This window comes from Galleria mellonella, unplaced genomic scaffold (genome assembly GCF_026898425.1).
Source record: "Galleria mellonella isolate WM207_F2 unplaced genomic scaffold, CSIRO_AGI_GalMel_v1 utg78, whole genome shotgun sequence".
Classification (NCBI taxonomy): Eukaryota; Metazoa; Arthropoda; class Insecta; order Lepidoptera; family Pyralidae; genus Galleria; species Galleria mellonella.
This window is the reverse complement of record NW_026442151.1, coordinates 4,493,508-4,516,829: the sequence shown is the minus strand read 5'-3', so window position 1 is coordinate 4,516,829 and position 23,322 is coordinate 4,493,508. Positions and strand designations below refer to the sequence as shown.

General features: G+C 32.1%; 7 protein-coding genes across 14 annotated transcripts in view; 3 read left to right on the top strand and 4 right to left on the bottom strand.

Moving 5' to 3' along the window:
* The window catches only part of LOC113517236 (inositol hexakisphosphate and diphosphoinositol-pentakisphosphate kinase), a 29,318-nt gene extending 27,183 nt beyond the window's left edge, over positions 1–2,135 (bottom strand). For 2 of the 7 annotated variants that reach the window (XM_031912385.2, XM_031912386.2), the window contains exons 1-2: positions 1,281–1,527; positions 757–939 (exon numbers count right to left, since the gene is read on the bottom strand). In XM_031912385.2, coding sequence (XP_031768245.1) covers positions 757–939; positions 1,281–1,391 — 294 coding nt within the window. In that variant the 5' untranslated portion in view covers positions 1,392–1,527. Of the gene's footprint in view, positions 1–756; positions 940–1,280; positions 1,528–1,994 lie in introns of those variants that run through there. The other 5 variants (XM_031912383.2, XM_031912384.2, XM_031912381.2 and 2 more) reach the window with 4 other exon arrangements.
* A 140-nt stretch (positions 2,136–2,275) lies between these two features.
* Positions 2,276–8,090, top strand: LOC113517238 (probable tRNA (uracil-O(2)-)-methyltransferase). 2 transcript variants are annotated; one of them, XM_052901594.1, is made up of 5 exons: positions 2,276–3,173; positions 3,260–3,450; positions 3,526–3,768; positions 3,866–3,986; positions 7,574–8,090. In XM_052901594.1, the coding sequence occupies exons 1-5, from the start codon at positions 2,693–2,695 to the stop codon at positions 7,585–7,587; spliced, it is 1,050 nt and encodes a 349-aa protein (XP_052757554.1). In that variant the 5' UTR covers positions 2,276–2,692; the 3' UTR covers positions 7,588–8,090. The 2 variants fall into 2 exon arrangements, with proteins under 2 accessions (XP_052757554.1, XP_026757655.2); XM_026901854.3 differs by lacking the exon at positions 7,574–8,090 and having other exon boundaries at positions 3,866–4,789.
* LOC113517239 (peroxisomal targeting signal 1 receptor) lies at positions 4,762–7,372 on the bottom strand. The gene has a single exon (XM_026901855.3). It carries the CDS (start codon positions 7,064–7,066, stop codon positions 5,459–5,461), a length of 1,608 nt encoding a protein of 535 aa, XP_026757656.2. The 5' UTR covers positions 7,067–7,372; the 3' UTR covers positions 4,762–5,458.
* Positions 8,091–8,477: 387 nt separating the features above from the next.
* On the top strand, positions 8,478–12,325 carry LOC113517552 (UPF0545 protein C22orf39 homolog). The gene is made up of 3 exons (XM_026902256.3): positions 8,478–8,882; positions 10,017–10,181; positions 12,052–12,325. The coding sequence occupies exons 1-3, from the start codon at positions 8,781–8,783 to the stop codon at positions 12,271–12,273; spliced, it is 489 nt and encodes a 162-aa protein (XP_026758057.1). The 5' UTR covers positions 8,478–8,780; the 3' UTR covers positions 12,274–12,325.
* A 1,038-nt stretch (positions 12,326–13,363) lies between these two features.
* On the top strand, positions 13,364–18,600 carry LOC113517218 (putative aldehyde dehydrogenase family 7 member A1 homolog). The gene is made up of 8 exons (XM_026901812.3): positions 13,364–13,585; positions 14,709–14,925; positions 15,316–15,533; positions 16,025–16,240; positions 16,667–16,846; positions 17,019–17,201; positions 17,561–17,767; positions 18,119–18,600. Exons 1-8 carry the CDS (start codon positions 13,415–13,417, stop codon positions 18,335–18,337), a joined length of 1,611 nt encoding a protein of 536 aa, XP_026757613.1. The 5' UTR covers positions 13,364–13,414; the 3' UTR covers positions 18,338–18,600.
* A 378-nt stretch (positions 18,601–18,978) lies between these two features.
* LOC113517219 (rRNA N6-adenosine-methyltransferase METTL5) lies at positions 18,979–20,533 on the bottom strand. Its single transcript, XM_026901814.3, has 4 exons — positions 20,399–20,533; positions 19,584–19,798; positions 19,353–19,493; positions 18,979–19,212 (listed from the first exon to the last, which is right to left on the bottom strand). The coding sequence occupies exons 1-4, from the start codon at positions 20,531–20,533 to the stop codon at positions 19,059–19,061; spliced, it is 645 nt and encodes a 214-aa protein (XP_026757615.2). The 3' UTR covers positions 18,979–19,058.
* Positions 20,534–20,547: 14 nt separating this feature from the next.
* On the bottom strand, positions 20,548–21,867 carry LOC128202197 (SOSS complex subunit C homolog B). The gene is made up of 3 exons (XM_052901596.1): positions 21,612–21,867; positions 21,371–21,534; positions 20,548–20,703 (listed from the first exon to the last, which is right to left on the bottom strand). The coding sequence occupies exons 1-3, from the start codon at positions 21,640–21,642 to the stop codon at positions 20,548–20,550; spliced, it is 351 nt and encodes a 116-aa protein (XP_052757556.1). The 5' UTR covers positions 21,643–21,867.
* Between the last annotated feature and the right edge of the window lie 1,455 nt (positions 21,868–23,322).

Below are 23,322 nucleotides of genomic sequence, written 5' to 3'. Positions count from 1 at the left end.
ATACAATACAGTTCTTTTAATGGTAAAAACTGCCAATGTCAGTTTGTCACCCACACCACACTACAGCACACAAGGTAGAGAGTATGTTCAAGGCACAGGGAATGTCTGAATAGGAAACTTATGGAAAACATGAACACATAACATGTACCCAGTGACCATGAAAAATTTTTAAACATTTTTTGTAGAACCATTTCCAATATTAAAATCTGACACTCCCAAAGCCAAACAAAGCAAGGTATATAAACTGTTCAATGGAAGCATAACAAATGCATATTATCAGAAATGTGCCAATTACCAACTGTTTGCAATATTTACAAACTAACAGGTGAATCATTATGTGAAACTATAATGAGTAGAATGTGTTAGTAATGGAAAAATGCATTTATAAAACTGTGAAACAAAATAATGTATAAAACTAAAAAGATACCAAAAATGCATTCTTATCTAAAATAGATAACAAATATATTATAAATATATAAATACTAAATTGGCAATATTAACTTATTTGTCAATATATCTAAGCTACATAAACATATAATTTACATAATTTATTAATAAAGTCTAAAATGACAGTTGAATAGTTATATAATACTTTCATTACATAATAACTTAAAAATAGGTATTTCAATTATTTGTAAAACAAAATAATGATAAATTGCAAAGCTTAGGCAATGTCATAAATTCAAGTATCAATTTATACAAGCTCTGAAAACCATTTATTTTGTTCCACTGCTGAGGTTAGACATTTGAGAGAACCTTAAGGATAACCTCCTCAGGGAAGACAAGCATCTTTATATACTCGAACTCATCAAGCCTAGTAAGGATCTCCTTCATGGGCTTCGACTGCGACTTCTTGGCCATGGCGCATACGCCGACCACCACTTTCTTGCCCCCACCATCGCAATGGGGGTCTATGGACTCACACAGCTCCAATTCGCCCTGACAATTATTAATAATAAATAAACCAATATTATTTTTAAACACAAAATACTCATTTTGTTATATGAAAATCAGTTTTAACTTATATCAATCAGTAGTTATAGAGAATTAGGTTATAAAGTAGAAAATAAGTATAATGTATTCATCTATAAAAAAACTAATTACATGACACTTTCATGTGTAAAGCATAGGTAATGCTTTATATAACATTAATAGCATCATATACTTAATTACAATCAAATTCCTAAATGATTACTTATTATTTGGAATTTTTTTACACAAGTTTCTTAGGGATTCAATTTATATAACCAACTATAGTTCAATCTAAATTCATATCTCACATCAGGTAAACAATCATCACAATAACAAAGCTCATCATCACTCTGCTCCTTCTTTTTGTTATTTCTCCATCTTTTCAAACGCCACCAGTCTTTAAGCCATTGCCACTCCATTGAAACACACTATCAACTGTTACTTTAAATGTGATTAGAAAATTTTCTGATAACAAATATTAACAAACTTGCTATGATTGGTTAATAATCCAACCACTTAATAACTGAGATAAACATGACATGTATTAACATATTACATTACCTGACTTGTCATTGTGAGAACAACAGTTGTAGCTATAAATAACTTTCATATGCTTATGTATATACATACATAAAATGTGCAAACAACACAAGCTAATGGTGTCATAACTATTATATACAATTGCAAAGAGAGCTTAGTAAATCGTCCATCTACTTTGAGCATAAGATCAGTGCCCTGTTTAATACTCCAGTGAGTGAGATAATGTTTGGATAATATATTTGGATTAACCATGAGATAATAAGGCCTTGAACAGATTATGTCCGTATAGAGTTTTTAATGATACTGTTTCACATGCAAATTGACGTTTTAATTATATTATAAAAAAATAATAACGCAATATCCATATATTTATATTTTTTTTTAGAACAATGATTAGAGATACTTTCATGTTACTGCATTAATAATATTACTGTATTTTAAGTAACAGTAGATATATTAAAGTCTAATTTTCAGATGCTTACCGGTGATCTTATTGGGACAAGATTACCGTCTTCACCAACGTAAAATTGTGGCTGACGGGCTTGCCGCAAACCTTGATAACCATGCTCTAGCTCAGTGTATGACATTACCTACATAAGTCTAAGTATTTTTTTAATATTATGTGTTTCAGAATTAGCATCTATCACATAAAACTTTATTGAGTTCAACAAATATTTAAAATAGTCAATACAAAATAATGAAGAAAACCTAAACATTTGCAATAATAAGTTTTCTATTTTTTATCCCTACCCAAGTCAAGATTGTCATATTGACAGTTGATGATGACCATAAATTAGAGAAACTATAGGTGGATGCAAAGATTTGGGGTGTGTGACTGAGCAAAGATTTTGAAATTTGAAATTGAGTAGATGGAACGCAAAAATTCATATAGTGTTGCTCGTTATGTTACGCAGTTACCAATGTGTTAAAAAGTGATAGACATATAAAACATCGCCTTTTAACAATCCATCGAAGCAAATTATTTATCTAACGTTGGTTGTTTCCTAAGATGTATGAATAAGGGGAGATAGTGTCTCTGATCTGTGTACATAATCTGTGACAGTCTCTGTAATCTGTGGCTATTTACATTTTAAACACCATATAAAATTATTATATTTCAATATTATATTTATTAAAAAAAATTATATCTACTGTTGTGTCAGAATATTTATAAAAAAATATGAATCAGTACTATTCATTTCATACATTAATGTCATCGTCTTCTTTTTGGGATTCAGTAAACATATTGATAACAAAACCTAATGTTATCAACAAAAGATTGTGGGGTTGTAAGTTAATATTTAAATGTTACTGTAAACCTATTAATCCTAATTGGAAGTTACCGCTAAAATGTAGTTTATTCGACTGCGACAGAACTGATAGCGACTCCTATAAAATGGATTTACTGAAAGAGTTAGGTGTTGTATTATGTACTGATTTTGGAATAAAAGCTTGTAAAAACTTATCAATATTACTTTTGGAACTGCTACCGAAGAGTTATACTTCACATCGTGCTTACCAAGTTATTTGTATTAATAAGTATGAAGAATCTGTTACATTTTATAATGTCACCCCTGTTGAAGTAAATCAAAATATATGTCCTGAATTTACATTCATACTGCAACTGAAAAATAATTATATTATATTAAAAAGTATTTGTGGTAAGGTATTAATTTTATTTATTTATATATATACATATTACAGTTAATAAAATTTATACTGATTGCAAAAAAAAATATTGTTTCAGATAGTGCTTCAAAATCATATCAGTGGCTTTTAAATTCTGTTTTACCGCAATTTGTAAAGTGGGGTGAAAAATCGTCAAACGACTCTAAAAGACAACATATCTGCACTGAAAGTTTAGCTTTAGTTCCAGAAGATGAATATTATAAAAAATATAACACATTGAAATTAAAATATGGCAAGGAGATGGTTAAAGTAATAATATAGTTGTCATATTTTTAATTATTTAATGTGTTGTTAATATTACTTATAAGTTGACATTTGTTTCAGATTTGGCCAGAGTGTACTGACCCATCTAAATTTGTATATGAAGATGTTGCCATAGCTACTTACATATTATTACTTTGGGAGAATATACAGAATGCTCATTCAAATAAACCCACATTTGTTGATCTAGGTTGTGGTAATGGTTTATTAGTTTATATTTTAACTAGTGAAGGATACTATGGAGTTGGTATTGATGTACGAAAAAGACAAATTTGGGATATGTATACAAATAACATAAAATTAGAAGTGAGTATAAAACAGCCAGATCCTTATGGTTTGTTTGTCAAAATATTTTTACTCTATATTTATTTATAATAACAAATTAATTCTTAATTTATTTCAGGAAAGAACTATTGTACCTTCAGATTCCAACTTATTTCCAAACACAAATTGGATAATTGGCAATCATTCTGATGAACTTACTCCATGGATTCCTGTTATAGCAGCAAGAAGTTCCTACAAGTGTAATTTCTTTCTCCTGCCTTGTTGTGCCTATAATTTTGATGGTAGTAAATACCAAAGACAAAATTCTTCTAAAAGTCAATATTCAGAATATTTAGAGTATATTAAAAAATTAAGTGAAAACTGTGGATTTAAAGTTAATATGGACAGGCTTAAAATACCAAGTACAAAAAGAATTTGTTTAATAGGGAAAGAAAGAACATATCCTCTAGAAGACTATGATAATTATTGTGGATTAATACAAAAAATAATTAATCAGGAGGATATATTACCTCCTACATCAGATAAAAATGCAAATATTTGGTTAAAAGATTTCAAGCCTAGACAACAAACAGAAAGAGTGAAAAACTGTACTCAAATTGATAAATCTATTGTACAGTTTGTTATAAATTGTATTACAGCCTATCTTCTTAAAGATGCAGACTTGAGCAATAGCTGGTGTCCTGGTAAATTGGTAGATATAAATGAATTGGTTTCAATACTACCTCCGGATAAACTAAAACACATGAAATCAGAATGTGGTGGACTTCAAACATTGTTAAAAAATAATCATCATATCTTTAAAGTGCAGAATGGTAAAGTTCAATTAAGATATCCTAAAACAATTGATGATGTGAAACACGCTATCAAACCCAATAAAAGTAAACAAGCCAATATAAAAATACACCAGAAGCCTTGTTGGTTTTATAATAATCATCCACAGGGCTGCCCTCTGACAGATAACAATTGTAGTTTTCTTCATAGTAATATAAATAAGGATTCAAAATAAAAAAGAAATTAATTATTAAAAATATTTTTTTATTGTCAATTATTATTATATTCTAACCAATCTCTTGAAAAATACATTCAAATCTACAAATATGCTAATAAACATTAATACCAACAATGACCAATAGTACCCATTCGATTTAACTAATCACACCTACCCAATAAAATATATGAGTGCTATGTTAATTACAAGACCCACTTAAATAATGAAATATTAAAATTATAAAAATCACATTTCTAAATTTTTTGTGTGACTTAATAATATTTTGATAATATTAATAATTATATTTTAAATAATGTACACTAATTATCAGATATTCTTTTCATGGAGCTTAAACAAATTGCAAATTTGTATTGTCTATACAGTTGATTATTATCATATCTAAAATTGTTCATAATTTTATATATAAATAACACTTCTAGAAATAGAATAATATGTGCACTCATTTGTAAATTGTTTAAAAACACTTGCAATTTACTTTGCATACTAAATAATCAACAGATAGAATATACATGTTAAAGAATGTGGATAATATTTTTTATCGATATTTGTCAATTGAAATTTACTGTAAACAAATTTTTAACTGACAACAGATAGTTAGATGACATTTATTGCTTTAAGATACCATACAGGGATGATGACAAACAAAACATGTCATTGTTTAATATCATATAATACACTATATTTTTAGATACCTAAAAAAGGTTATTCTGTTTCAAAAAATTTATTGAGCTCTGTTAGATTCCGTTCATCAACCAACTTTGCAACTTCATGCTCTCCCATAAAAGAACAAACCATCCGTAGAGTTGTCCATATTGTTGATGAACTAGTATCTATATTTAATGAGTCTGAATGCATATTCTTTGATTTATATTGCTGATTTAAAGCTACGAGAAAATGTTCCGCTGCTTGTCTATGAGCTCCCAAGTTCATACAAGTAATACCCACATTATATCGAGCCCTAATGAAGCCAGGCTCTAAATTCAAAGCTTGTTGATAAGCATCAACTGCTTCTTCAGATTTCTCACTATTTGCTAATGTGGCTCCCAGTCTGTTCCATAATTTTGGATCATCACTAGCTACCATCAAAGCTGATTTAAAACAATCTACAGCTTTGTCATGTTCATGAGTAATATTGAACACAACTCCTAATGCATTCTGAACATCTGGGTCAATTTGGGATGGATTTAACTGAGCAGCTCTTATGTACAATGACTTCACATGAGCTTCTAAAGATTTTAAATCTAATGTTTTAGGATCTATATCATGAGGGAATAAGTCATTATACTTAGGACTTGCTTTTAACCAGTTCAACAGTGACAAAAATGCAAATTTGGGCATATTTTCATTTGTATAAGCTGCAGCCAATGTAATGTAAGCTTCTAACTGAGTAGGGTCTATTTCCAGTGACTTCTTTAATGCTGTAATTGCAGCAGGGTCCTGTTCATTTTCAGCTTGTGAAGTCCCCAATAAGAACCAAGCTTCAGCAGAGCTAGGATTCTGTTGTGCTGCAGCTTCAAAACATAAGACTGCTCCAGGGATATCACCCATTTTTAATTTTTCTTTACCAATTTCAAGAGCACTTTTATTCTCTAACATAATATTTCCTTCAGTAAAGCTATATTCTTGTGAAATTCCATTAGCTTCTTCTGTATTCCAATAATCTCCAACATCACTTAATTTGGCCCACTCATCTTTATATTTTTCTTGCATTTCATCTAAAATTTCATCTTTACTTAATTTTCTTTGGTCATTATCTACAGTGTTCCCCAAATTTAATTCCCCTGCACTTACTTTTTTCATAAACGACATAAACTGATTATAAGCTAATTCATCATCATCTTTAACACTTTCAACATATTCTTGAGCTTTAGCACGGACATCATTGTCTGTAGCATTGATTGCATCCTCTTCACTCATATATTCAATTTGAACATTACTAATGGGTTTAGAATGCATTAAAGGTTGCTGCATATGAAAAGACCTAAACAAGGGTTGTTGTGGCATATAAGAAGTTGAAGGTCCAGGCAACCATGACATATTTGCTTGAGGGGCAATAGTTTGGATTTGATTGTTTACAGGAATATGTGTATTTTTGTTTACATTCTTATCCACCTCAGGGATATTATTAAGTAAAGAATTCATGTTAAATGTTTGGGGAATTTGAGAATTTTGACCCATAAATTCTTGGACAAACCTGTCGGCCTGCGTAAGTGGCTGGGCGATGGATGCATCTCGACTCACAATGTTTGATAACTGAACAAGAGAATTGTCTCCCCCACAGTCACCTCCGACTAATTTATTTAAAGACATTTTTATCAAAGGTTGTCTTAAACGCTAATTTGTATAATGTTTTCCAATTTACACTGTATCAGAATGAAATTTACAGATCATACGTTTTAAGCTCTACTGTGATATACTTCGCACTCTAATTAAATATTTATCTTTTCACTATGGTTGGATAATTTATGTACATTATCACTATTTAATAATCACAAAGTTCAAAGATCGGTAACATCGTATTCAAATTGTTTACATTTAGTTAAACTTTTTACTTTGTTTCTAGAATTGTATCTGTGACACAGATCATAGAGGAAAATATACATGTCTTGTCTGTCTGATTTGTAATAGGTAGATGCTGATGTCATGTCTCTCTTCAAGCTGTCATTGACATTTTATTATAGAATAAAATAGGTACTTACATAGATTAATAATTTGAAGAAAAATTATAGTAGCATTAGCAAATAGACAGGTAAAGATAAAGCAGGCCATTTACCGCAGTGTGACGAATTTATAATAATTAATTGCAACGGTTTTCAGGTTTAACCGAGTAGAGGTCAACCTAACAGGAGATATTGCAAGCAATGGAGCCGCTAATCCTTTGCTGATTTTGCTGCGGGTGAAATGATCAAATGGAAATTCATCCCTTCATCAGCTCCTTTCATTGGAGGATTATGGAACGGCTTGTTAAGTCTGTAAAGACAGCATTAAAAGTAACTTTAGGCAACAATACAAGATCGCCCATCGATAAAATATTCACTACCTTACTTTGTGAGACAGAAGCACTGGTTAATTCACGGCCTCTAACGCACGTTGCATGCTATCCACAATATCCTGAAGCCCTGACACCATCTCACTTTATATTGGGCTACTCCTCAGGTCGACATCGACAGTGACATGTGCACTGGTTGGAAAAGAGCACTGCGGATAGCTGATCACTTTTGTAAGCGTTGGATTATAGAGTATTTACCCACTCTATCATCACGAAGATTTGTAGGACTACTTATCCTCAAATTTTAGTTGGAGACGTTGTCGTAGTCGTGGACGGAACTTTACCAAGAGGCTTAAAGGCCTAGCTACGATTTTGTACCCGGGTAGGGACGGCGTGACACGGGTTGTAGACATCGATACCCAAGCAGGTGTAATTCGTAGACTTGTTAAAAGGGTTGTTCCCATCTGTTTAAGAGGGGAGCATGTGCTGAACGCACCTTTTTAGAGTATATTTTTAAATTTTATATTTTTATTTTGTTTTTCGATATCTAACAATGGCATTATTCAGTTATTACATTTTTCTCTACCGCTAGCAGCGACCGTCTTATTATTTCGTAAAATATACAGTCCTTTTTCAAGAGCATATCTAATATTAAATTAATAATTAAACAGAAATTTTGACAACAGCAAAGATGTCACTTTGACATTGACATTTCTTTGTTTAGATTTTTACTTTCGAATTTGATTTTAGGCCTTATGGGTCTGATACATATTTATTATTATTAGGTTTTAACAAAGTCTTTTTTAATTTTTTTATTCCTCTGATCAAGTAAATATGCTATGAATTAAACCTGTCTAGAGTCTGTTTTTAAGTACTATTCTATGAGTTGAATAATTTAATATCTATAAACAATAATTGAATAATAGGTTATGTAATGTTCCTATATATTTTTAATCTAAGTTCTGTACAAACAAATCAAATAGCTCAAATATATAATTACTTTATAATAATAAAGCCTCTTTATCACCTGTAACTATGTCAGAAATTAAAGACAATAATATTTCTCAAGAAGTCACTGCGGCTACAGAATCATGTGAGAACACTAATGTAGAAATTAATTTGGAAGATAAATGGATGGTTTGTAAATTTACGATGCTTGTACTGTATTTTTTCCTTAATTTTTATTATATGTTTTTGCAACTTCTGCATCATCATAATTTGATGAGCTGTTATTGCTTGGTGCATAATGTAACAAAGTTATTTTCACATATTTACTTAAGCAGAAACTAAATAAATGAACAGAAAAAATATATAAGAACTGTTTACACACACCACTACAACTATGAATAGTTTGAAGTTACAGGGTACTAAATATATAAAGATTACAAAATGTTTCCTTATTTATAATTACATATTCCAATAAGGTATAAATGATCTATGTTATTGACAATGTAGTGTATGTTCACAGCTATAGCATAATTAGAATCAATAATTGTATATGTTATATTACTTATTTATTTTTATCTTTTAATTATTTTATACTCATAACTTTAAATTATGTTTAAAATATTGTAATATTTAAAATGGTGCAAATTGCATAAATTTTTGTAATCATATAAGAACCTTTTGTCACCACAAATAAAATACAAAGCAACTTTTCAGTGAAACAGAAATATAATTGTACTGTCTTATACAATTATACTTGATACAAATGATTATAGTGATAGATTGTCTACTTATATTTTAATCTTTAATAATCATTCATTAAAGGGGGTGTTATTGATTCACTTATATCTTCAGTTTATTTATTGACTTACTAGCAATTTCCTGTGGTGTTGCCTGTTTCTAACTGTAATTCCCATATATCATTTCCATTGGAATTCTTCATGAATCCTATTTTATAATTACATACCTAGTACCTTCATAAAATTTCAGCCAATACAACTGATCAATTATTTTATAGCATTTTATATGTGACTCCCTAGATTAATATAACTTTTTTATTTATGAACTGATTGAAATAATACAAACACGAAATGTTAAGTGAAGTAAACTGCAACACATTAGTGAAAACCACATTCAAATCGGTTTAGCAGTTTCAGAGATTAACATGCACAAATGTACAGATAAACAGACAGAACATCTAAAAATCATTGTTGTAGGTTAAAATAAAGCATTTATAAAACACCCCTATAATAGTTTTTCTTATATATCTTTCATGTACAGACAGTGACCAGTTACAATTTTATTATATGTATTGATTATTTCCAGATAAGAGAATGTGATCTCTATAAAGATGAATATAAAGAATGTACAAGTTTTAGAGGGCGATTCCAGCAGTATTTTGTCTATGGCCAGCCAGTAGATTGTAATCAATGGAAAAAAGACTATGATAACTGTTGTAAATGGGAAGACAGCAAAGATATAAAGGCTGCTGTGAGTATTGACATAGACAAAAGTAAACTAGTGGTACTATTTTATTCATACTATTGATCCATATTATAATGGAATAAGAATGTGATTATTTCACCACTGTTTTTCCATTTTGTTTAAAAACAGTTTATTTATACTTTTGCATACATTAAAATATGTTTATGGGGTGAACTTAAAGCCTGATGGCATTCTCTATCAGTTAACCGTTTTCTTTTTTATGGGTGATAATGAAATAGTAACCCCACCCGCGCTATCGGTGTACACTGGCGGGGCACCAGTGAAGGATGATAGATAAGGATGAAGCAGATTAGTTAGCCCATCATGACGAATTCAACAAGAATTGTTCATGATGGTTTCCAGGGAGAACCATGTGGAGGTCGACCTGCTAGCAATGGGGCTGCCAAATTCCATTGCTAACAATCCCTTTCCCCCCAGTCAACCGTTATTCTAAACAGAAAGACTAAATGGTGGTGTATTGATGTATAAGAAGCAATTTGTAAGTTAAATAAATATTCTAGAGATAACAACATTAATACATTTTAAGATAAATGAACAAACAAACATATAAAATAATATACTTACAAAAATTATACAGACATAAATCAAATACAGTACAATACATATATAAAAACTATACATAATACAGGGGGGAAAGGGATTGTTAGTAATGGAGACTGAGAATCCCATTGCTAGCAATATACCCAACCAGGTCGACACCCTCGCGGTTCCCCCTGGAAACTATCATGGTTAATTCCTGATGAATTCATCATGATGGGCTAACTGGCCTGTTTTCATTCTCATCTATCACCCTTCACTGGCCCCGCCAGCCCGCCAGGCGTATCATACCATTTTCACTCATAAAAAAAACCCTTAACCACAAACTCATAAGTGAATTGCAAGAGGCATTCTAAATGTAACAAATAGCAGGCGGGGCTTGTTTCTCTGAGAGAATAGAAGGAACGGATTTGGTATAATAGTTTGTTATAACATACCATTTGCATTCATCAAAAAAAAATATACATAATACATATTAATGTAATAAATATATGTCATGACTAACTAAATGATAGTATAGATTGAAATTCTTTATAGGCACTTTTTAAAGGAAAATTTGATTAGGGACTTTTTGATATCAATAATTAGTGCATTCCAAAGGTTCATGGCTGAGGTGGTAAAAGATTGAGGAGAGATGTTTGATCGGTGGGTAAGGGTATGCAATAATAGTTTAGAAATAGAGCAAAGATCTCGAGAGTGGGTAGTACTTAAGAATTGGTATCTTTTTTTTGAGATACTGAGGAGACTGTGGGTCATAAAGAATTGAAAAAAGATTACAAAGAACTCTGATATTTTTGCGCAAGCGAATCCGAAGCCATTTTTGTCAGAATGGTAAGACGATATATGGTCAGACTAACGAAGACCGAAAATGAACTGTATACTGTTATTAAGTAAACAATCCATTTCATTTATTAATTCCTGGTTGAGGTTGGAATAACACATATCGCCGTAATCAATAATGGGTAAAACCTAAACCTATACCAAAAGATACAGTGCTGACTGGGAGGACTTAACACCTGATGTCATCATCATCAAGGTGAAACATATAAATAATTTCTGGAGTGAATATACTATACATATATAAAATAAACTATTTGTTATTTTACTTCCTTTTATCCATCTGCTATTAACCTTATTGATCTATTATATATCTCTTGGATCTCCTTTTTTTTTAATTATGACTATCCTTATCCATCAGAATAAATAATTGTTGATATCCGAAATTGTTAAAATAGATAATATTCTACGAACTGCAATCACAACTACATAATGCTCATAGAGTTCCAAGTACAATTAAGATTTTGATTAATTGTTCCAGGAAGCTCTAATCAGCAGTGAGAAAGCACGTCGTTTGGAACGATTAAGAGCACATTACAGAAATGACACATGGAAGAAACGAGAATCACCGCCATCAGATTGGGAAAAACCATTGCCTGAATGGATGGTCAAAAGGGATGAAAACACATACCTTGCTCATAAAGCTAAAGAAATCAAAGAAGGAAAAGTTGATAGTGACAGCAGCTTTTGTTCAATTATGTGATGGAAATTATTTTAGTATAAGTAGTAAAATTTAATATATTTAACAAATTCTATTTAATTATTTGATTATTGATGACCTGTCCTGTGTTTTTACCACCGTAAAGTTTTAAGGCATTAGAAACTAGTTGTTACAATTACACATATAAATTAGTGCCAATTTGAAATTCGGATTTTACATATTACACTTAGATTCTCATGATACTCTTCATGCATTGGGGGAAAAAAGATTGTTAGTAATGGGGTTTAACCGCCTCATCGCTAACAATTCACCTTGTCAGGTCGACCATCACGCGGTTCCCCCTAGAAACTATTGCGATTAATTCTTGTGGAATTTGTTATGATGGGGCTTATTCTTAGCTTATCCTCACCAATCATCCTTTACCGGTGCTCCTTCAGTGTATACCTATAATTCAGGCGGGCTTTTTTTTAATGGATGATAATGGAATGCTAACCCCGCCTGCGCTAACGGTATACGCTGCGGGGCACCAGTGAGGATGAAAAGTCCGGTAGCCCACCGTGATGAATTCACCTGGAATTCAGCACGATGGTTTCCAGGGGGGACCACGCGGAGGTCGACCTGACAAAGTATATTGCTAGCAATGGGATTGGTAGTCCGCTTTACTTACAATGCCTCCCCCCCCCCCCCATTATGTTGATTTTAAAACTAAATCACTGAACCGATTTTAATAAAATTCCTATGTGACCAATCTGTACTTATATCCTTTCAGATAAGCAAAAATAATTTTCCAAATGGGCTAGAGATAACAAACGTAAAAGAATTCATCTGAAGAATGTGGGTAAATAGGTATATTTCCGTGCTTAATTTAATTGTTCATCATTATCTAGTTCTGTAGTCAATAAGTAATAAGTATTACAAATAACTTAATGACTATAAATACTTGTTTATTGCATATTAACTACAAAACTAACCGATTATTCCCTACGAGTAAAAATAAACGATAATAGTGACCCAGCAACTGACTCCTTTCTTATCGGGCGAGATAAACCACTCTGCCTTTAATTGTTCATAAATAAGATAAGGTTCATATTTACTTCAGAATCGTATAAATATAACTATATTTATACGATATATACTTAGTTTATTGTTTGTAAAAGAGCTGAAGAGATAGTAGGTAGGTGCGATGAGCCGCATAGTGTGTCAAAGAATATTCTTGCGATTGAACGTGTCAATGGCTCGTAACGCTTCAACTGCTTTCCTCATTGAGGACCCCAAGTACTCGTTTTTGAAGGAGTTGGGATTGGACAAGAAGAATGTCGGTGTATTCAATGGCAAGTGGAAAGCCAATGGACAAGTAAGTATTAAATTATTTAACGAACTATCTAGGAAACTGCCTATTTAGTACATATTCTTTTTTTAAATTTATATATTTTAGATTTTGTTATTAAAAATTATTTGAAAACTATTAACAATTTAGTAGTAGTAACGATATGTAATGCATTTATATATATTACTAGCGACCCGCCCCGGCTTCGCACGTTTTTTTTTAATAAAATATAGTCCATGTTAGTTGTTAATAGAATTTTTAAAACCGGCTAAATAATTTTTTTGTGTTTATCCATTCCAAACAAAAAAAAAAAACAAATCTTTTCTTTTTATACCTGACATTAGGTATTTAGGTAACACTATACCTTTACCAGAGGAAGACTGTACAAAAGTCGTTTGCTTGGGCATCTCTGTCTAATTCGTGTTTCTACCGTGTAGTAGTTGTGTTTGCATGGCTATGTTTCGGTTTGAAGGGTGGGATATGGCAGTGAATTTACAGGTACAGAGAAATAACATCTGAGACCTCAGGAATGGTAACGCATGGGGTTTGTCATGGGCGAAACAGTATACTCTGTTATGTCCATGGTATTGCTTATGTCTATAGGCGACGGTTACCACTTTCGATCAGGTGGGCCGTCTACTTGTTTGCCATTCTAAGTTGCATAAAAAAAACTATCGTTTATTAGACTCAATGTAATCTTACTAATATAAGTAATAAAATTGTAACTAGACAATATCTGTACATGGGAGGTATTAAAGATAATATGAGGGGCTTAATATGATTAATAGAGACTAAATCAATGATTTTTAGAACTTTTGTTTGTTTGTTTCGGCATCTGAAAAAAACTACTGGACAAAATTAGATGCGGGTTCTCTGAGACTCAGTTCCTGAGTTCTAACCGAAAATATGATGCATATTTTATCTTGATAAGCTATCTATAAAATTAATCTATTTTGGTTTTCCTACTATTAAACTTTACGCGTGTATGAAGTGGCGGGCAAAAAGTTTATTTTGTAAGTAAAACTTCGAACAAAGTAGGTACATAATGTTGGAACATAATACATACACAATTATTTTGGTCCTATCTCTCTATTCCCATACGTGTCAAGTGCACATAAATATAAGATAAAATTTTATTTTGCGTTTTTAGATAATCCAATCATACAGTCCGGCCCACGGCAAAGTCATAGCCGAGGTGCAAGCTGCTAGTACTGCTGATTACGAGGAGTGTGCTGTAGCAGCACAGACAGCATGGCACTCGTGGGCAGAATTGCCTCCACCAGCCAGGGGGGAGGTCGTGAGGCAGATAGGAGATGCTCTTAGGGAGAAATTGCAACCGTTAGGACAGCTCGTCTCCTTAGAAATGGGTAAGATAAATCAATATGCATTCATTGTCTGCAGCTGAATGTACTCTCCCTATTTTGTACTAGCTATATGCCGCGTGTTTGCTTGTATGAATAAGAATAAAAATATACTATGTGTTAATCCAGGAATCTATGTGGATACCACATTTTATTTTGTTCAGCTGTTTAAGCTTGCTGCGGTCACATAACATCTAATATTTTTACAAACATTCACATTTACAATATTAGGATAATAAAGGAAACTAGTCCTTCGAGCCGGAAGTTAGTTAAACTACACAACCTTATTTAATATATTTTTGTTTCTGATGATCTGATACTGTTTTAAAACCGTAAATATACTGTTGGATTAAAAGGAAATTTGTTTTTATTAATTGTTTTCTTTATGTTCATTAGGCAAAATTCTTCCGGAAGCTATCGGCGAAGTAGTGGAATATATTCACGTTTGCGACCTAGCCCTTGGTCTATCTCGAACGCTACCCGGCACTATATTCCCATCAGAGCGGCCTGGACACGTACTGTTAGAAAAGTGGAACCCTCTGGGATTGGTTGGCATTATAACAGCTTTTAACTTCCCGGTCGCCGTGTTTGGCTGGAACAGTGCTATTGCGATGGTAAGTTTACTTATAACTATATTTTTATTAATGTAACTTTATAATCTGCTTTTTTATATTTATATAATAATACAATATGTCCTTTTCATATTTAGTCTTTTTAAATCAGCATTTTTTTATTTTATTTAATGCACTATTTCGATGAAAGTTATACCCGTATCGTTTACTAAATCAAATTATATGTAGAAAAATATGGCTGTATATAAACAATTCTATTTATGTTCTGTAGATAAAACCTTGAGAGAGTGATATGAGCTTGAAAGATTGTGTCATTGTTTGTTGTTTTTAATTTTTTCCACCAATCAAGTATGTGATGTTTCAAGCATTTATGGGCGAATACAATAGCCGTTACTATCAGCCGAACCGTATGGTTAATTTCTACCCTTTAATGTATTTTATGTATATACAAAAGCGTGTAGATGCGTCTGTAGCGCATTATACTTTATTATTAGCACATTAGATGAAAAATGGTGTATACTTCTTATTTCTAGGTATGTGGAGACGTTAGTGTCTGGAAGCCGTCAGATACAACTCCGCTAACAGCTGTGGCGGTCACGAAGATAGTAGAGAGCGTGTTGCAGAAGAACAACATTCCCGGAGCGATCGCTTCGTTGTGCGTCGGTGGTAAGGATATTGGACAACAACTGGTCAAAGATAACCGAGTGAAACTGGTCTCTTTCACCGGTAGCACAGCAGTAGGACAACAGGTGTATATTTACATATTCTATTATTGATTTCTTACAATTATTATTATAAAAATTATCAGGTATAGTGGCATAACACCTTAGGTTACTTATTACCTATTATTCATATAAGTTGCCATTTAATTTACATCCTATAGGCCCTTAGCTTGTTTGATATTCGTAGTTCTTTCTTTTTCCATAATTTTGGAAAAGGCCTAGGTATTGCCCGTTATGGCACTAACTGACAGGAAATGAGATAAAATGTTTAATAGTATGGATTTTGTTAAGGCTAAAATTATAGAGCGAATGCTCAGGATGAGCTCACAGACATAGAATAAATGTAGAAATTTAAAAACCTTATCTAGTTGCCATTTTAAATGTTAGTTTGTTTTATGAATATCTCTGTAATGAGTCCAGGTTTTCATTTGGATAAATGATGCTTTATTCTAGGTCGGCGTAGAAGTACAGAAGCGCTTCGGTCGCCATCTATTGGAGCTTGGCGGCAACAATGCTATAATAGTGAACTCTGACGCTAATTTGGACTTGCTGCTGAATGCTGCTCTCTTTGCTTGTGCCGGGACAGCCGGCCAGCGGTGCACGACCACTAGGCGACTATTTGTTCATAAGAAAGTTAGTATAATTCTAAAAGAGATAATTATATCTAAATTACTAAATACAGCAACCTTTTCATATATTATCTACTTTTTATAATACAGCTAGAGCCTATTCTAGAATAATTTACATAAATACTTGTATATTAATATTTTTTTTGTGAAATTTGAAGGAAAATATATAATTCTAGGTATTTTCCGAAGTGGTGTCTCGCCTTAAGACCGCATTCGCGGGTGTGGTTAACAAAATTGGGGATCCATTGCTTTCGGAGACTCTTATTGGTCCCCTTCACACGCCTGCGGCATTAGAAACATACAAAAAAACTGTAGCAGAAGTGATCAAACAAGGAGGCAAAATTGAATTTGGAGGAAAGGTAACACAATCTGTAATCTATATTATTGGAGGACTTAGATGTTGATATAATTATGTGAATTTCTTGTAGCAGATTAAAATAATATCTTATTGCATTTTTGTGTTATTTACAAATACCAATTGGCAATGATTGTCTTGTTTCTTCACTTGGGATTACAATACTTAGTGAGAATAAATATCAACAGCACACATTCAAGGATTTTATTTTTATGATTATTGTTACACAGCTTGCGATAAAAAAGACATATTTAATAAATATTTACGATAATAGGTATAATTTCATCCTATTCATTTACCCAAATCATACATTAAAGATAAGCCTCCAGTATACTTCGCCTCTAAGACCTTTTCTATTTTTAGGTTATTCAACGAGAGGGATACTTTGTAGAGCCGACTATTGTAACAGGCCTGCCCCACGATTCGCCATTAGTGAAGAGCGAATGCTTCGCCCCCATTGTGTACTGTATCGAAATACCAGATTTAGAGACTGGAATACAATACAATAACGAAGTTGAACAAGGACTCTCCTCAAGTCTGTTCACAGAAAATTTGGGTGACGTTTTCAAGGTAAATAATATATATAGAGAAATACTAGAACATTTTATAACAATTTAAATTTTCAGCAAAAATATAGCAAACTGTCTAACAGTATCTTTTTATAGACGGCTTTTTATAGTTCGCTGCCGTACAGTTTAACAACTCTTTCTCTCCTTTGAACTTTTAGTAGGAATTACTGTTGGTGGTCATATTTGGGCTATATCAATCAAAAATTTATTGGGACGGTCAATCAGATTTTATGTGAGCACAGTTCAGTGCGACTTATGAGCTCTACTGATCATACGAAATCGTGTCATACGTTTGTAATATTATGAATGCTAAATGAAACGTATATTTTAACACTATTTTATGTACTCACAGTGGATCGGCCCGCACGGATCTGACTGCGGTATCGTAAATGTGAACATACCTACCAACGGAGCGGAAGTGGGTGGCGCGTTCGGTGGCGAGAAAGCGACCGGCGGAGGCCGCGAGTGTGGCTCCGACTCCTGGAAGAACTACATGCGACGCTCCACCGTTACAATCAACTACTCTGGTGCAATCAAACTTGCACAGAACATCAAGTTTGGCGATGATTAGAGTTACAAATAGTGTTGGCAATTGTCAAATATAATATTAAAAATCAATCAATAGCCTATAATAATGATATCATATAAACATCATATTACATATGCTATATCACTAGCCTTAACTGGCTGCTGCTTTCACAAGTAGCCATACATCAACTTGATGTATATCTGTTAAGATTTGATTTATTCACTCATTTAATGTAATATTAAGCAATGATCAAGACTGATTGTGATTTATAAATAATACTAAATAAAAATAATACTATACATAAATTATTTTTTATTACTCTTGTACAAATAATTAAGTTAAATATGTACAATAAATATAAATACATAATAAGTTTTCTAAAATCCCATCCAATAGCATTTCCGCTGAAAAACTATTATTTGAGATTAAGAAAATGAAAAAGCTATATGTAGGTAGGATGTATAATAATATTACACATATGTATAAAAGAAGTCTGAATATTTTAAGAGTATAAAATTACTCCACAATATTTTTAAAGTTGAGTGTTTTTCCTTATCAAGGCTTATTCCACCATAAAAGCATTGCCTTTATTTGCTTTCATGCATTAGTGTTACAAATATATTCCAAATATCTTGATTTCTAGATGACGTGTTTGCCACAAATCAACAACAAAAATATTAAAGTCACATTGGTGTACAGTAATATATTTTTTAATTTTATATATTGTTTTAAATAATTAAAAATTCTTAAAATGTTACATTTATCATGATTGAGGATGATATATTCGCCACAAATCCACAGCAATGTCTCTGGATTGTTGTCGATGAAACTTATATGTTGCAGGCAGATCGTAACGTAGTTCAGCAATCACATTTCCTTTCACTCCCCACTCTTTAATTTTCTTCTGTATGTGTGACCTGCAGCAATATAAGTTACTGTTATTTTTATTTTTTTTTAATAATAACAGATTAACATATCCACTTGCGCTTTTGAGCATAGTCTAAATAAAGCCAGCAACAAATGAATGCCAAGAAAAAACTTATAAATAAATACAAACCTAGTTGAAGATTTATGCAGTGAGTAAACACTGTCATTGCATAGTTCTAGTCCTTTACGAAGAAATTTCATGTCAATTCCGGCATTGTTTTTTGTCCCAAATGGTGGATTCATAATGACTGTGTCATAATAATTATTTAATCTAAAATATAAAATTATAAAGCGTAGTGTAACATTAATAATTATAACAATTTATATATTATTCAATTACATGTTCGCAAAAAAAGTATACCTGCAAAAATTCGATTCCAAAAAATCACATTGGACAGCATCAACATTAGTTATTTCCATTTCATCAGCATTGTGCCGAAACACTTCCAGTGCATCACAGTCTATGTCAACTGCAGTGACGGCCGCGGCACCCATTAATGCCGCTCCAACAGTTAAAGACCCAGGTCCGCAACCAGCATCTAGGACTAATTTGTCCTCAATACTTTCAAATTGTGTCTAAAAATCACCATTATTATTTATCATTGTATTAGCCGTTAACTATTCGCTGCTGAACATGGGCCTATCCAGTAAACGGGTTTGGCCAGTAGTTGCCACGTTTGGCAGGCGAGTAGGTAAACACAGCTAGGTTTTTGGTGATATTATTAGACAGACGTTGCTGCCCATGCCTTATTATAGATGCGATCACTGATTCCTATATGATACTCGCGTCTTGAGGTTTCGACATAAAGTGGGCCACCCCTTCCTTTCCCATGGGAGACATAAGAGAGAGACATAAATGATAACAGTTAATAAAAAAAAGTACAATCCAATTAAGAACACTTCTTTTTGAAGTCAATTGAAAATACTTCTGATTTGAGGTAACAGTATATAGATATATTGATTTAATTTTTATAAAAATGTTTATAATGTAATGCTGAAGATTAGGATGTGGACATGGTGCATTTAAAACTTTATGGTTGATTTAAAACTTAATAATATGTCACCTGTTCATATAAATATGATGATCAAAGAGAATCTCGATGTACAGAACGGCGTCCCAGAAATTTTACTTATAATAAGTTATAATAACTAAAATATTTTAACATGTATATTCACCTGTATAGTATAAATAGCTATTGCTGCAATATGAGGTGGGGTCTCATACTGCTCTAATTCAATTTTTGGTTCTGAAAACCCTTTCAAATCCTGCATGTAACTTTGCAAAGTCTTCAGCTTAATTGTAGCTGACATTCTACTATTTTTATTTACTTGCTATCAAATCTAGGCAGTACTGGTAAAATTTGATTTCCAAAAGATGAGTCTTGCGAGACAAAGTAGCCACAAGATGTAGCATTAGCGTGCTGCAGTGCTGCTCGATGACTTGTGTTTACTATGTTTGCTTCAGGTAATTGTGGAAAACCCTACAACAAACATATATTGATTGCATATAGTATAGCCAAAGATTGCATTAATCAACATTGTAATAATAAGAAAGAAAATGTTTATTTAAAAACACCCATAAAGATAGAAAGCTAATAATTTTCTTGAATGTGGAGACCTATGCACAATAGTAAGATGTTAATGGATTGATTATAGTAACTTGGCAATTATTGGCACAAGAAAGAGTTTACTAGATATGACAAATATAAAAATTGGCCAAAACGAGGCAAAAAAGCGTTAACATGAACAGCAGAAAACATACATATTTAATATAAAATATAGACCTTAAATTTAGAAAGTAAACACCATAACAAATATTATATGGTTAAGCCTATATAATACACCTGGTATATACACTTTTATGATGTAACCAGATAAGATTGATAACCAACACTGCCTATCTTTAATTATGTCAATGAAAATGTAAGACTGCAGAAAAATTATTAAGTCCTTCCTTTATCGGCAGGTTAAGCAGACAGGAAAAAATGACAATAAAGTAAATAACTAACTAACCATTGACCTTAGAAACATGTTAAGATTTTTTTATACCACAAGGCTGAAAAAAATCCATCCCTTCTGATGGTAAATGGTTATTATAGCCTATGGACACATACAATTCCAGTCTCTTTATAAAAACACTATACTTACAGCTGTGGCTGAGACTGGTGGTATAGAGCACATGGGCAACTGGCTCACAGGGTTCGGTTGGGTGAGCGATATGGATGTGGCAGTCAGAGGGGCTACAGCACCTTGTTTCAATAGCATTTGCTTTTTCAGTTGCAACTCTTCTAAAATCTTTCTATTTGTCAGTTCTGAAGACAAAATGAAACATTATATTGTTAAATTTTATTTTACAAGAATATTTTCATTTAAATAAATATCAATTTACCTCGTTGAGCATTAGGCTGGGGAAACGCCATCTATTAAGTAATTTAATATAAGGTTTTTTACTAAGTATTAAATAAAGTATTTGCAAATAACTGCATTCATTAGGAAGAGATATGAATATTCTTTAAGATTTATTTGTTATTATTTATGTGGTATGGACTTCATTTAAGAATTAATTGAAATCGTGTAGGTAAATAATTATATGCATTCAAAAACAAAAAATCTCAAAAACAAAATTACCACAGATTAGTAGTCTACAAAATGTCACTAAAAATAATCTATAATGATTTAATTTTTTTAATTTGAAAATTGATACTTCTTTATCTATGTCACTCATAGTTTGGTGGCATAGATAAAAAAGTACTCCTTTTAATTTAAATTTGAATAGATAATAAATACAGCAACTTCTCTTGGTCCTCTCATATAAACGACATTAGTAAGCGTATGCATTTCTCGTTTCACTCAAATGACTTCAATATTTCCTCCCTATCAGAACCAAAATCATGCTGGCTCAATCTATCCTTATCCCTATTCTGGACTATGCTGACGTTAGTGTCTTGTATGTGACAAAGTGCTTTCATGGCTCCCATTCCGATTTCGATGTGATATACACATTCTCTCCACTCTTTATAATATACTTAATGATCCCAACTCTCCATCTTATCTCCACTCCCGGTTTGAAATCTTGCTCTTTCCCTCACGTCCCAGGCGTGCTTGCTTGGTCCAGTCCAAAGTTTTTTGTAATGGATGACAATGGAATGGTAACCCCGCCTGCGCTAACGGTATACGCTGGCAGGCCACCAGTGAGGGATGATAAGTGAGAATTAAAAGGCAGGTCACTTAGCCCATCGTGATGAACACACCTGGCATTAGTAGTAAGACTCATTTTTTGGAAATTCTTTCTAATTTTGTATTACGCAACTGTGGAACAAGTTATCTTCTAACATATAGGATAGTCCCTCCATTACTTCCTTCAAGAAAAGATTGAAATCTCACTTTTTAACTAATAATACACATACATACTATGCACTTACTATTATATATATTAATTTATTTACAATTTGTGTATGTTTGATTTATATTATTTTTTCTCTATCTGCACTGGGTTGGCTGCTTAAGTTGTTAAACAAATCGCTGTATCTTTCCTTCAAGTGCAATAAAAATATATATAAATTTTAATGTGCCATTTCCCTAAATTTATCTCTTATAGTTTCACGAAATTAATGTTTTATGGATCATTATAAATGAAATATAATTTAGGCCTAAATCTATAAGAAATTTATTTCATATTAGTCCTTAGAATAGAATTCGTTGTGATGTTAAATAAAAATTTTTATTATAGAGATAGATTTCATAAAGCAATCCCAGAATTAGCGTTACTTTTATTAGATAAGTAGCTGACTCGGCAAACGTTGTTTTACCATATACATTATTTTTAGAATTATATATGAAAATGTATCCTACTACAATTATTATATTGGATCGCCATCTTGCAACCCTATTGCGGAATATAAAAATCGTGATTAAAAACAGAAAATTTGGTAAAAAAGTAAAAAAAAATTTTTGGGGAGGGTCACCCTTATCATTGAGGGGTATGAAAAATAGATGTTGGCTGATTCTCAGACATACCAAATATGCACACAAAATTTCATAAAAATCGGTAAAGCCGTTTCGGAGGAGTTTGGTAACAAACACCGTGACACGAAAATTTT